This window comes from Staurois parvus, unplaced genomic scaffold, assembly GCF_062004578.1.
Source record: "Staurois parvus isolate SC_StPar_1 unplaced genomic scaffold, SC_StPar_1.0 ptg000387l, whole genome shotgun sequence".
Taxonomy (NCBI): domain Eukaryota; kingdom Metazoa; phylum Chordata; class Amphibia; order Anura; family Ranidae; genus Staurois; species Staurois parvus.
This window is the reverse complement of record NW_028318183.1, coordinates 6,527,366-6,542,009: the sequence shown is the minus strand read 5'-3', so window position 1 is coordinate 6,542,009 and position 14,644 is coordinate 6,527,366. Positions and strand designations below refer to the sequence as shown.

General features: G+C 41.6%; 1 protein-coding gene across 2 annotated transcripts; it reads left to right on the top strand.

Annotated features, from left to right (window-relative positions):
• Nucleotides 1–975: 975 nt before the first annotated feature.
• On the top strand, nt 976–11,625 carry GPR12 (G protein-coupled receptor 12). 2 transcript variants are annotated; one of them, XM_089685826.1, is made up of 2 exons: nt 976–1,348; nt 1,979–11,625. In XM_089685826.1, exon 2 carries the CDS (start codon nt 1,985–1,987, stop codon nt 2,981–2,983), a length of 999 nt encoding a protein of 332 aa, XP_089541952.1. In that variant the 5' UTR covers nt 976–1,348; nt 1,979–1,984; the 3' UTR covers nt 2,984–11,625. The 2 variants fall into 2 exon arrangements, with proteins under 2 accessions (XP_089541952.1, XP_089541951.1); XM_089685825.1 differs by having other exon boundaries at nt 978–1,348; nt 1,976–11,625.
• Nucleotides 11,626–14,644: the final 3,019 nt, after the last annotated feature.

Here is a 14,644-nt window from a genome sequence, read left to right as displayed (position 1 = left end):
ATATTAGTGGGAGGAATAAGGTTCAATATTGGAGTCAGTGGGAGGAATAGTATCCCATTATTGGTGTCAATGGGGGGCATAGTGCCCCACCATTGATATTAGTGGGAGAAACAGGGTCCAATATTGGTGTCAGTGGGAGGAATAGTGTCCCGTTATTGATGTCAATGGGAGGCATAGTGCCCTATCATTGATATTAGTGGGAGAAACAGGGTCCAATATTGGTGTCAGTGGGAGGAATAGTGTCCCGTTATTGATGTCAATGGGAGGCATAGTGCCTCATCATTGATATTAGTGGGAGATACAGGGTCCAATATTGGTGTCAGTGGGAGGAATAGTGTCCCGTTATTGATGTCAATGGGAAGGCATAGTGCCCTATCATTGATATTAGTGGGATGAATAGGGTCCAATATTGGTGTCAGTGGGAGGAATAGTTGCCCATTATTGATGTCAATGGGAGGCATAGTGCCCCATCATTGATATTAGTGGGAGGAATAGGGTCCAATATTGATGTCAGTGGTGAGAATTATGCCCCACTGTTAATGTCAGCGGTAGGAATAGAGCCCCAGGGGCCAGATAAAGGCTAGCAAAGGGCCTCGGGTTGCAGTTTGGACACCATTGTTCTGGGGCTTGGCAGAGTTAAGGTCCCCCCACTGCTGCGCCCTAGGCAGCCTCCCCTCCTGCCCACCCCTTGTCCTGGCCCTGGTGTCAGATAAAAATGGTGACAACTATCAGCGCAGGTGGAAGGACAGGTATTACACCTTTTGTTTGCAGGGAGGCTTATTTTTCAGTGTCAGAGCCATTTTAACTGGATTTCCCTCTATAGATCAGAATACAAATAAGGACCAGAGTGGGTCCAAGCATTGGAGTGACCTACAGCCAATGCTGCTGGTTGGTTGTAATATCTGTGCCATCCAGCTGGAATCCTCCCTCTGCACACAATGTGACCCATGGATCGCTCAGTGTTGATGCCTCTGCTGAAGCTGTCACAGAATTAACATCTGCTACAGCAATTGGCCTTCTTAGTACACTGCGGTGGACCCACGCGAACGCGCCTCATGCGGGAGCGCGCCCCCGGAGCGCGCAGTTAGCCCGCGCCCGCGCCTCTCTCCTTTCTGCCTCTTGCAGGCAGCCAGCAGCACCGCTGTCCCCGCTATGTGCGCCCGGCGAGCAGCCTCAGCTGACAGCCCGACCCCCTCCGCACTTCCACCTGCAGCCCCCCGCCTGCGGGAAGAGGCAAGGCGGCACCCCCCAGCCCTGCACGGGGAGAGGATGCGGGGCGAGCCGGCCACCTGGACCACCATCTCAGGACTAGAATAAGACATCCTCGGCCGGGGCTGGAGATCTCAAGGTGACTACATTGGGAATATTTCATTGTACTGTGCCGCCACCCCCTCCCTCATTCACATCTCCCATTTGCACAGTGGTGTGTCATTGCTGTTTACAATCTAACATCTTGTGTCACATCTTTTTTTGCATTTTTTAAAAAAAATTGTAATCATTCTTTCAATCATTTTTTTCTTTGCATTTTGTGGATCATATTTTTTTTTGCATTCTTTGCATCATCTTTTTTGCTATTTCTGGATTTTTTTTGCTTTCTTTAGATCATTTTATATTATATTTTGCATTTTTTGGATCCTTTTTTGTATTTTTATTCTTTTTTTTGCATTCTTTGCAATTTTTCTTGCTTCTTCATTATTAAATCCCCAGCAAATATTGTCTGGAATTATGTTGATGATTACGACATTATGTGATTTCCTCCGTGTGCCTTTCATGTCATTCTCACTGATTCATCAATGTCCCTCCATTCATGCATTTCATCTTTTTTTTTTTTTTTTTTGCAGCATTCCTTTTTTTTTCGTCATCATTGTCTTTGTATATGTCAATTTCACCATCGCTGTAGCATGTTATGATCCTCGGCTAGCCCCTGTAGAATGGTGTAATAAATCCCTTGTCTTTTTTTTTTTTTTGGTTGAAGAAGGTTAAAATGAATGAAGATACGAAGGTTAATATAAGCTGGCTGCCTCAGGATCATATAGACGCCAGTTCTCCGGAGAATATCTCGGCGGCAGACTCCTCCCTGATTCCTGTGCTAGAACCAGATCTCATCGTAAACCCATGGGATATTGTTCTGTGTACGTCGGGAACCCTGATCTCCTGTGAAAATGCTATAGTGGTCCTGATCATCTTCCATAACCCCAGCCTGCGAGCTCCTATGTTCCTCCTCATTGGCAGCTTGGCACTGGCAGACCTCTTGGCAGGGGTCGGACTCATTATCAATTTCATTTTTGCCTATCTCCTTCAATCGGAGGCTGCCAAGCTGGTCACGGTGGGACTGATCGCTGCCTCTTTTTGTGCCTCGGTGTGCAGCTTGCTGGCGATCACCGTCGACCGTTACTTGTCTCTTTACTACGCTTTGACGTACAACTCAGAAAGAACAGTCACCTTCACCTACGTCATGCTCATCTTCCTGTGGGGAGCGTCGACGTGCGTGGGACTTTTGCCTATCATGGGTTGGAATTGCCTTAAGGATGAGTCAACGTGTAGTGTTATCCGACCGCTGACAAAAAACAATGCCGCCGCCCTTTCCGTTTCTTTTCTGCTCATGTTTGCACTCATGCTTCAGCTGTACATTCAAATCTGCAAAATTGTCATGAGGCACGCTCATCAGATTGCCTTACAGCACCATTTCCTGGCCACCTCGCACTACGTCACCACTCGGAAAGGAGTATCTACGTTGGCCATCATACTTGGGACGTTCGCGGCCTGCTGGATGCCTTTCACCCTTTATTCTTTAATAGCAGATTACACCTACCCTTCCATCTACACCTATGCCACGCTGCTTCCAGCCACATACAACTCCGTCATCAATCCCGTCATCTACGCCTTCCGGAACCAGGAGATCCAAAAAGCGCTGTGGCTGATTTGCTGTGGCTGCATCCCTCCCAGTGTCTCTCAAAGAGCCAGATCGCCAAGTGACGTTTGATTATATATATCTCTACATAAAGCCGCGAGTGGTTGCTGTTCGTTTGCCAGGTGGAGTGTTCGTTTGTCAAAAAAAAAAAAGAAATCAATAGGATTGAGATCCACAGGGGAATCTTTGTGCTCGATAACATTCGGACATGGCATTAACATGATCAATCCATTTCATAAATGGAGTTCAATGTATTTATAAAGTCAAAGCGCTACTGTGCAATATCTACTTAGAATCTCGAAAAAAAAAGAGCTAATGTTGTAAACTGTCATTCTACTCAGGTTATGTGGTATTGATGATGATTCAGTATGGAGTCTTTATTTAATAACATGGGGCTAAAGCAGCAGGCACAGTTTTTTTGGTTTTGTTTTGTTTGTTTTGTTTTGGATTTTTACTGACAAGGTTGATTCAGATCTAGGAGTTTATTTCTATGGTGCCACGCATGCATTTTCTAGTTGTCAATGCCATTGGATATTTGAGTCGAATGGTTTTTTTTTGTTAAATTGTATTCATTTTTGCCCTCTCATGCTGACCACATGGCAATTTCCAGTTGCAAAAACAACTAAATGGACCGAGGAAACTCCACACCAACATTTTTTATTCATTGATGTCAGTAGACCTGTTAGTCTTGGGTCGCATTTAATTGTTGGGTTGAAAGTTCCTGCAAATTGGCACATGTACAGCCTGCATAAGACATAGATCCCACCTTCTAATGCCAAGGTATTGAGGAATACTGGTTTCAGCCAAGTGTTTGTTTTTATTCCTGGGGGCTTATTCACCTGTGCAGACAAGGAGAAGTAAAAACAGGCAGTTGAGCAGCGGTTTTACCGAACACCAAGTTAATATTATCAGTAGCCACATTAGTAGACATTGGCACAGTTGTGGTGCAGCGGGGTGACGGGGTAAAATTTACACCAACCTGTCGCATTTAGCAGGCAGTACTGCTGTCAAACAGAACCCATTGAAGTGAGTGGGACAGTGCTGCAACTGTGTGTAATGTAAAAGGTTGCAGCATAGTGCAGTGCAGGAGGTACCATATTGCCTGTGAGCCACTTGTCAAATACCTCTATAAAATGATCCAGCAGGGATCACTTTTCCGAGGCGCACAGGTAAATGAGCCAATTAATGGGAACAGTAATGATTGGCAAAAAAATAGGTCCAATCAATATTCCCATCGAAGGGAGGTTGGCTGCTGGTCGAATAGAGCTGAGGGTGGATCAGTTGACTGTTAGCTTGTGTCTGTAGACAGCTTAGCCTTTTACCAATATGCCATATATGCAGCAGCAAGAACAATGGGCTTTAACACCCAGCTACCGAACATATGCATCCAGGCCTGAGGTTGTGTGCTGAGAGCACCCTCACTGAGTGCTCCCAGCACACTGACTGATCTGTCACTGAGATCTGTCACTGACAGCTCTCGCTCAAAGCAAATCACAGCCAAGCTTCTTCCCATGCATTAAAGGCCATATAAAGGGCTGCTGCAAGGTGACATTAAAGCCCTGCTGAAGCTTTGTTTTTTATCACTGTACTGCAGTCAGGCTGCATAAAGAGTAATAAATGTGGTGGTTTTTTTTTTCCTGTACTATTGTACTGAAATATGCCTTGTGCTGGCAGCATGCATGAGAGCTGGATTGCTGCTCAACATAGAGCATCATGCCCCCAGCCACATTGTTGCTCGGGGAATGAGAAGCTGCTGCTTAATACAGAGTCCAGTGGTCCAGCAAGTCCCCTGCACAATTCTCCAATCAAAATTCCTGCATGGGGATCATGAGTGCTTTTGATTGGAGCACTGTGCAGGGGGCGTGTCAGCGCACTGGAGACCTGCTGTGTTTTGCCTGTTTTTGGTGGAGCAATGGTCTGGATTTTAAGTATTCTACCATTACAGAGCATTTTAACCTATTTTTAGCCCTATAGTACAATAAAACGACACCCACATGTATTAGTGTTTATGCAGCCTGACTGCAATACAGCGATAAAAATGTTAGCTTCAATTGTGCTGTAACCCTTTTGCTGCTGGACCTGTTTTTTTTTTTTTTCATTTTCTGCATACATGTTGAACAGAGATTTTAGGTATGAGGCTTACTTTAACCCCCCCCCCATCCTTATTTTCTGTAAGCAGAGAGCCTGTAGTATAAAATGGTGTCAAGCCTCCTTTCCTGGTTTGAGAAGCCAGAGGTTGAAGGCTCTGAACCCAGAATTCCTCAGAGACGAGTGCTTCTGAGTTCATTCTTCACTGCAGAGATCAGTGAACAAATGTCCTCTTTACATCCTGACATCCTTCATTTTGATCCCTAGCACCCAGGAGGTACAACTCAGCAAGGGACACATTGCATGGAGTGGTGTTCACATTCTCCTACATGCTACTTCTAATACATAGCCAGCAGCTAAGAGTGAAACCAAATATGGCAGAAGAAGGGTTCAAAGATTCCATTGGAATAGAAAAATGTTCAGACATGCTAAAACTACATCAGAAACAACTGAAAAATGTTCAGACTGACTGCTTCTTTTTCACATTAACCTTATAAATTGATTGAAAGTAGAAGGAGACATGCATGGATAGACCTTAAAGTAAAGAAATAGGGCCTCCCTTTAAAAAATATGTCCTGTTGCACTGAATTATGAGTGCAGTCACACTTACAGTTTTCATTTTGCCCACAAATAGAAAGATGAGCCTGGAGACAGCATAGCGCAGTTTACCGAAATGATGTGACAACAATGCTTCACTGCTCTTGAATTCAGAGCAGAGTTGCCATTCTCATGTAGGCTGTGCCTGGTTTATACTACAGAGGAATAAGAAGATCTTGCAGGGGGCAAGACTATCAATATTGTCACTGCTGATACACAAGCCTGTAAGCATGTCAATCAGCACCTGATCACACCTAGTCCTTCCCACCACTCCATTCTGGATTGGCAGAACTGTCTGTGCTACTGAAACCCTCCCACTGTGAGCTGCAGTGTCTAGGAGGGGGAGCATGAGAGACACAAATAAAGGAGGATTTGGCTCAGTCAGGGAAGGTAATAAAGTTTACTTTGTAAGTCTGTGTATCCCACACAGATGTAGGACTTGTTTAGACTCTCATACAGGAGCCTTTAGTTGTACTTTATGTTTCCTCACCCCTGTAAAATTTTGTCAAATTGGACAACTGGATTGAGACATGTGTGGGCACCGTAGAATCATTAATATGCAGTAATCCTTGGCAGCCAGACAGCTTTCTAAAAAAATATCAGGCGGATAAAAAATAACATCTGATTGTCAGGAGGCATCACTGGGCCTCATGCATGCAAATGTGCTAAAGGTCAGCTTAATCCAAAACTGGCATTTCAGTTTTGAGAGGTGCTTAGAAAATTGAGCCATGAGCGACCTTTGTTTTTCTAATGAACTCTAGTGGTGAATTATCTCCCACTTCCACCCAACTACAAAGTCAAATGATGTCAGTCTTCCTGTGATGCCTGTAGATTTGTAGGAAGGGGTGTGGAGACAAACTACTAGGTGGAAGTCTTGCCACCGTAAGTTGAGATATAAAAAGGCGATGGCCAACTCAACCTCAAACCCAACGGAAATATCTCTTTTGGGTGTAGTTGGCCATCAACCAAAATGTCTGTGTTGCCTGTTTCAGAATTTTACATTTTTTATGCGTGCTGAAAAAATGTCAGTTGGAATCTGATTGGTTGCTATGGGCAGGGCATATATTTTGCTTACATTAAATTTCTTTCAGATGCTTTTGCTGCATTAGGCTCTGTGTTATTAAATAATTCAATATGTGTTCCTGTGTGTAACTAAAGCAATGATAAAAAAGTGGCTTTTTAGTCTTGGCCCTCTGGCCATCTTTTTAAACCCAGCTGAAATCTTAAATACATCTCAGTTGCTGGAGGGTCAGTTCCAAACACCACTGACATACTATTGCTGTCATTGCAACCTGCATATCAGAAATGAAAGGTCCAGTCCCACTTAGAAGATTTCTATGGAGTAATACCAGTCTGTAGTGTACATACAACCAGGCACTTTTCAATGTTTGTGTGTGTCAAGTGTAAATTATGTTTGATAGATTATTTATTTTTTTGTAATTACCGAATGCCAAAATACGAATAGCACAAATACATTATATAAGAAGATCTTCCCGTATTTTTTTTACATTGGCTGTAAAAAAACTAAAAAAAATCCAGCATTTAAAATGTTGGTGAAAGAAACGTTTGCTGGAGATCATTAAGGAAAATTAGCAATATAATGTGGAGGAGTAACGGGGCTTGGACCTTCTAAATGGGAATGAATCTTTTTTTACTATTAGACTTGTGTGACTGTGTGCGTCACGTACAGTTAATTGAATGATCCTAAGGGCGAGGTTAGAGGGGCTTTCTTGCACGCAGAGACTTTTATCATTTTAAACTGCGTCACCTTTTCTACACATTGAGCTGAACAAGTGACATCAGCTGAGATGGGGGATAAATAAAAATTGTAGACTCCATTGCACACGTCTGGTGGAGCAAACCTTTTTTTTTAGAAAATGCTGTCTTCAGCCTTTTCTCAAGTGGATTGTTTAAAACCAGACCTATCAGTAAAAAATGTAACATTCCATAAACCAAAAGCTCAACTGAGTAATAAAAATGTGAAATCTTAAAATTATGCTCATTCTTACTAATTAGTTGCCCCCTTTTATGATCACGTGACCTATGCCATGGTGTTGGTTATTTGTGCCCTGCTGACATGTGCCTGCTGGGATGTTGTTTTAACTGAGAGAATGTAAGATTTACCTTTTAATAATGCAATATTGAGCAGCTTCAGATGACAGATAGTGCCCCCATCCTCATTGATCATACATTAGATCATCCCGACACATTATTAGCGAGTTGGAGCTTTGTGATAGAAAGTAAATACCAAGGAAAAAACACGGCTTTGCTGGTTACAGAGGCAGACTGCACAAAATAATAACCCCCTACAAGGCAATTTTTTAATACTTAGCTTTTTTATTCATAGAAATGAAATATGTTTCTTTTTAACAATAGGTGCTTGGTTTTCAGCCTGATAATGGAGAGTGATTGCTGTTCAGTTCCATATTTTTCCAATGGGGAAAAAAAACTTTGGGTTTCCCTAACGAAAATCACAACGTGCAAAAGCACTGTCTTCCCTCATCCTATAAGGGCTTGGCTGCACATTCAGTGGTCAGAAATGGTCTGAGAATGATCAGGCATAGAATTACCTGAACTTGCTTGCAGAATTACATTGATCACCAGTTATATAGGTGAGCTGTGAGAGTGGAATGATGGGGCTGTCATTTCTGTAGGTTCCAAGGCTTTCATCCTTAACTGCCTATTGAGTCACTACCCTGGAATAAGCATATAGCTGATGAAGTCTAGAAAGTCTGAATTGCCATCCTGCAGGTGAGAGACTCCTCATGTAGGGCACCCAGGATCAGAATGACAGCAATGGCAGTTCCCATATTTCTATTCCAGCAAGTTTCCTTAAAGCCCAACTGAACTTTCAAGTGGAATTAAACCCATCAATTTAATGGTTTCAGAGAACAGTTACATTGTCAGCATGCCAGGAATGCTAACTGTCACATTTGTCTGTGCCCTCAACCAAACTGTCAAACCATCAAAGGGCTGGATTCATAACTGATCACATGTGCAGCATCATGTCAATTGCAGATCAAAGAAAGGCTAAGATGGCAGCGTCCTTAGCTGAAATAGGAGGGTTTAGTTCCACTTTAAGTTTAAATTCGGTAAATACATTTTAGATCCATCAATAGAAAAGTCTGTGTGGTGTAGGCAAGCTACAGAGAAGGATTCTTATTCTCTGTGTAAAAGGAAGGTCATTCTGCAGAAGTCCAACATACATCATGCTGAGTCAAACCTATAGTTCTCCAGTCAGCAAAGTTCATGCTCCCTATGCATTGAGGAGCCTGAGCTCCAACTCATTGGGGAGCATGTCAGACCTTTTGCAGAGAGACCATTGCTCTCACTCAAAGCACACGGATCCCACTCTACAGCATATTGTCAAGGGACAGGCTTTTCTACTCAGGCTGTGGCTGTGTTCTAAAGAAAACATATTACATATCCAGTAATAATGTATGTAGGCTGAACACCCCATTGGTGCCCACAAGGCAGAATTGTGCTGAGGTATGTTAATTTTGATCAACTCCAATTAGAAAATTGGATAATCTTTTCCAGTCAGTTGTGTGGTAGTTTTCCAGTCTCTTAAAGTGGAACTAAACCCATTCATTTAACAGTTCCAAAAAACCAGTTACATTTCCGGCATACCGGGCATGCTAACTGTCACATTTGCTATTGCTGTCAACCAAATTGTCAAGACATCAAATGGCTGGTGTCATAAATGATCACATGTGCAGCTTCTTTGCAGTTAAGGATTAAGCAGAGACTAAGATGGCAGCTTCCTTGGCTGAAAACCAAGGGAGGGTTTAGTTCCTCTTTCATGAGATTGTCACATATCATAAACATACAGTACAATTGCGCAATCAATTGTATTTTGGAACAATATATTTTTATATATGGTCATCTACATTCTGCTGCAGTTTTGCAAACATCAATCTCAGCTGATTCCACAATGTGCAGTTGAGTGTGATACATGTAGCCAAGCCCTTACGGTTCCACCTTCCCTTACATTCCTTAGTAATTGGAAACTGAGCGCCGAAACCCAGGGCATTAACCCTTTTGTTACCAGATCACATTGATATCCTCATTTTAAAATCAGGATAGTGTGATATATGAGGAAAGGGGCATGATGAACGCAGACATTTTTATATTATCAAAATAAATCAGATCCAGGGCATTTGTTGCAATAAGTCCCTAATGAAGAGGAAAAAAAGGGCTGTGACATCCTGGAGATAATGTACATCTTTGTCAGGACGCAAGGGATTAAAAATACACCTGGCACGGTGTGCCTCATTTCCGAGGTGGTAATTGGAACTGAGGAGTGAAAATAGAAATGGTGACGCAATGAGGTGTATGCTGTAATAACTGTTTCAATGCTGGAAGTGTTAAATGTGCAAGTCATTGTGTTTTGTTCTGAGCCCATTGAACAGTCATTTGGTAAGGTTAGATGATCTTCTTGCAGCGATGACGTATTAATTGATGCTTGCTAGTTTCTGGTTAAAGTGTCCTTTTTATCTGAGCCTTCCAAAAAGTGCTATCTTCAAGGATGGTTTTTAATGGCAAACTTTTTACTTCCATGCTTAGCTGTTAAAACGGGACCAAATAAGCAAACCGGGACTTTACCCTGATGATCTTCCACATGACACAATAGATGCGCTGTATGTCACTTTTACTGTACTCTGACTGTATTTTTCAATTGTGAAAACTGAATTTGTGTCATACTAGCATGTATACCAGTTTGCAGAGGTGAGGTTATATAGATGCCATCATTCAACTGTTTCATTACAATAGTAGAATGCATTTTGTGCCGATATGCTAATAAGATGTCATCCTGAAAGTCTAAGCCTGGTGATCGCATCAGTAAATGTATATATTATTAAGTTATATGAAAGCTGGAAAAGGTGCACTCCTGTCAGAAATGAAAACTTTGCATTTGAAGTGACCGTGGGAACAAGGCCTTGCTGCTAAATGGCTCCAGTTCTCATTCTGGAATTCATTTTTTGCAGTTGGCTCTTCTGCTAACTGAATCCTTCTAGTTGCTGGTATCCCCATATTCCAGATCTGCAGCAATGCAGTTACTATCCTCTCTGCCATAAGTGGGAGGTTGCAGAGCACAAACCCATATGACAAGGGTCAGAAATGCTGTCCAGAGACTATGTGAGAAGCCTGCCAAATTTGTCTTTGTTGGAAACTGCAAACTGCAGTGAACTGAGTGACACTAGCATAGCTGTATTAATTGACTATGATAGAAGTCAGAAGACAATAATTGCAGGAAATATGGTCTTACATTGGGAAAAAAAGAAAAGGATCTGCCATTTTTGTCACCAGCTGCAAAAATACGTACGTTTTTAGGCATTTGATACTTTTTTAGTATAGGGTTTGAAGCCACCTTTGCTAATACTTATGAAAATTAGATTCAACAAATGCACATAGACAAACAAAATCTATATATATATATAGATATCTATATATATATACTGTACTACATTTTATATATCTATCTATCAATTTAGCTTCAATGGCATTAAAAAGCACCATGATATATACATGTAAGAACAAGCGGAAGTGACATTCTATTGCTCCTCTGAACGTGACCAACTTGGTTATTAGGGTCCCCAAGGGGTAAGGGGTTTAAGAATGTATTAGATTTTACAATAAAAACCCCTGTAGGAAAAAACTTTACTCTTTTTCTATAAGCACCTTTAAAAAAATTGAGGATTTCTGCAACCACTCCCAGGAAAATCAAATGGTCTTTTTCAGTTTTGCAAATTTTGTCCAGTGCAATTGTAACAGAATAATAAGGTGTTATCAATGCGAATGTTGATTTCAGGGCATCAAGTCTTGGGACTGTATAGCTTGTAACAAAGTTACAATTCTGCCAGCTGAATTCAGTTGATTGAAATACAGAAAAACACCATATCCATTGTTATCTTTTATAACATGGTGCAAGAAATGTACTTCAGTAATCATGCATCAGATTGTAGTAGTCTCTTATTAAAGCTAAACTTCTGAGCTGAATACAACATTAAATGTAATTTTTTTAGCAAGCAGTGCACATACCTGAATTCAATTTGGTATCAACCTTTTATGTGTTATAATATATTTTTCCCCTGTACAGAAGAGCACAGACCATGGGAGGGAGAAGCAGCAAAATGAGACAGTCAGTTGTATTTCAGTGCCCATATGCTAAGACGTACATGCTGATAGGAGGAAAGAGTGACAGAGATGAGCTCATCAGTTTGCTGCTTCTCTCTTCTCTGTCCATTGAGAATGGACAAACCTGTAAGTGTTGCTGAACTGCAGCAGCTATCCTGCCCTGCCAGACAGCACAGTGCTAAATGGGAGAGTGTAAATTGTAAGAACCATATGGACAGAAATCCAAATGCCACATGAAGTTTGAAGGTATTTGACAGTTGGTGAGTTCTGCGCACTGCGCTTCAGAATGCACTGACCCCACTTTGTTATTTTACGTGGCCTACCACTTCATGGCTGAGTTGCTGTTGTGCCCAGTTGCTTCCACTTTGTTATAATACCACTAACAGTAGACCGTGGAATATTTAGTAGCAAATGTTTGTAGAAGCAGTCTGCACGCCTAGGTGCTTGATTTTATACACCTGTGGCCATGGAGGTGATTGGAACACCTGAATCCAATGATTTGGAGGGGTGTCTTAATACTTTTGGCAATATAGTGTAGCTCCAGTATATGTATTATATCCGTGTATTTGGCTGTTTTGTCCACCAGTCAGCCTATACAAAACAGAGTGCACCAAGTGAAAGCCTTCTATTTTCTTTTAAAATGTAAAAAAATGATTTAGGTGGTCAAGGTGGTTAGAGTTATAGTCAAGTGAACTGTCTCATACTGAAGCTTTTAAATTTGCCCTCAGCATTGGTGACTTTTGGGAAGATCAACCACTTTGCAGATATAACCAAACATACCAAGTGCAACCCACCCCCAAGTTTCAATTATTTCACAGTTGTGATTTAAACTGTAGTTGGTAAGTTGCAGTGATGGGTTGGGTTGTTAAGTGCTGATTGAATGTATTTGAAATTGCCTGAATGTTATGGTCAGAATTACAGCTGTGTATATGCCAACATCCTTTTCAGTCTTCTTTCAGAGGAGCTGATGCAATTAATGGCAGAATGGATCTCCAATGCATTGAATTGCCCAGAGGCATAAAAAGGAAGCAGCATATATTTTGAAGCAGAGATAATGTTAAGTAGAATTTAAAGAGGAACCTTTCAAGCCAACTATGGCATTATAATGCATATCAATGTATATTAAGGTGGAACTCCAGTCAAATCCGCAGCTGAAATACATATAAGTTAACCAGTTTATCTGCCAAAAATGTCTCATTCTGTTAAGCCAGTTCTGTGATTCACACACCTGCCATACTATTTTACTAGAGGGTGTCACCACTATTCAGTTCTAAAATGCTTCATTGTTTATAATTAGTACATGTATGAAAACTGTTTGGAAATACTTAAAGCAAAAAGGTATAGCAGATGGCGTTAACCACTTCCCGACTGCCCTATAGCAGAGGTACTGCTGCAGGGCTGCGCAAAATCACTTATATATACGTGATTTTGTATTTCTGGGTAGGAGGCGTGCGCATCCGGTGATCACTGAGGAATAGTGACAGAGGAGAGGTCTGTATGTAAACAATACAGATCTGTCCCCTGTCAGTACTAGCACACTGCTTTGTATTGCTCTGCACAGCAGAGCAATACAAAGCAGCGTGCTTACACAGTAAAGCACACAAGGACAACACAGTAAAACAGCACACAGTTAACCCTTTGTTCACCCCAGATGTTAACCCCTTCATGCCCAGTGTCATTTTTAAAATGCTTTTTATTAGCAAAAAGGACATAAATTTATTTTGGGTGCAGCGTTGCATGGCCGCGCAATTGTCAAAGTAATGCAGCACCATAACGCCAAAAATGGTCTGCTCAGGAAGGGGGGTAACTCCTCTGGAGGGCAAGTGGTTAACCCTTTGAGGACCATAAGATTACGGAACGCCAAAAGAATCAATTTTTTGTTTTTAAAGTTCGTACACTTCAGTTGCTGTAACTAAGCCATTTCATGAAATAATTGGCAAAAAGCTATATCCATTTGTTGATAAGAACTAATATTTTGACTCAAACCAAAAAAAAAAAAAGTATTTTAAGTTCTTATTCAGATGATACACGCAATTAAAAACATGGGACAAATACGTCCCTTGGTCCTCGGGTTAAAGGAGAAGTATGGGTTAAAAAAATAAACACGTATACTCACCCCTATGCTGCAGCATCAGTGTGATGCTGCATTTGTCCCATATCAGCTCTAAGACCAAGACCAGTGGGCACATGACTGCTCATCACTCAGTTCTTGGTTTGCTCGGAACAGAGATCAGTGACTGTTAGTCACTGCTCTCTGCTCTACCCCTCCAGCACTCAATGGAGTGCTGGGCTGGGGAGGGGGCCGGAGCAGCTGGCTTTGGCTCTGAGCTGCGTACTGAAAAGCAGAGCCAGCTGTTAATCAGGCAGCTGGGTGGATCCAGACATTATTGTCGAGATTCTTCCAGAGCCTGGAGTGGCTCTGCTCCATTAGCTTACACTATAATCTGAATCTGGGTCACAATACAATGAAAGTACTCCTGTGCCCCACAAGAGAAGTATTCAATTATATGTTTCTCAGTATTAGATGTGCAAAAAAAGATACTTAGCATGCTGTGTACGTTATTCCCAAAATGCAGAATTATTCTCAAACAAGTAATACACTGACTGGCATTTTGCTGATTAGGGGGATACCTAAATATGCCGAATTGCTGGGCTGCATTTATCAATGTGTCCATATCATCTATTCAAACAGTGCTAGAAGAACAGAAGGGCAAATCTTGTTATTATGGGCAGTAAAATCTGTAGTTATGCAGGTGGATAAAAAATAATAAATAGGAATACTGATATTGGTGGCCAGATGTGGTGTGTGTGGTCTGCCCTAAATCTGATCTGGACTTCTGGCTAAATACTTGTTACATAACAGTAAAACTTTCATCATGAAAGATTTAAGAAAGGTTCATTTACTTTGCT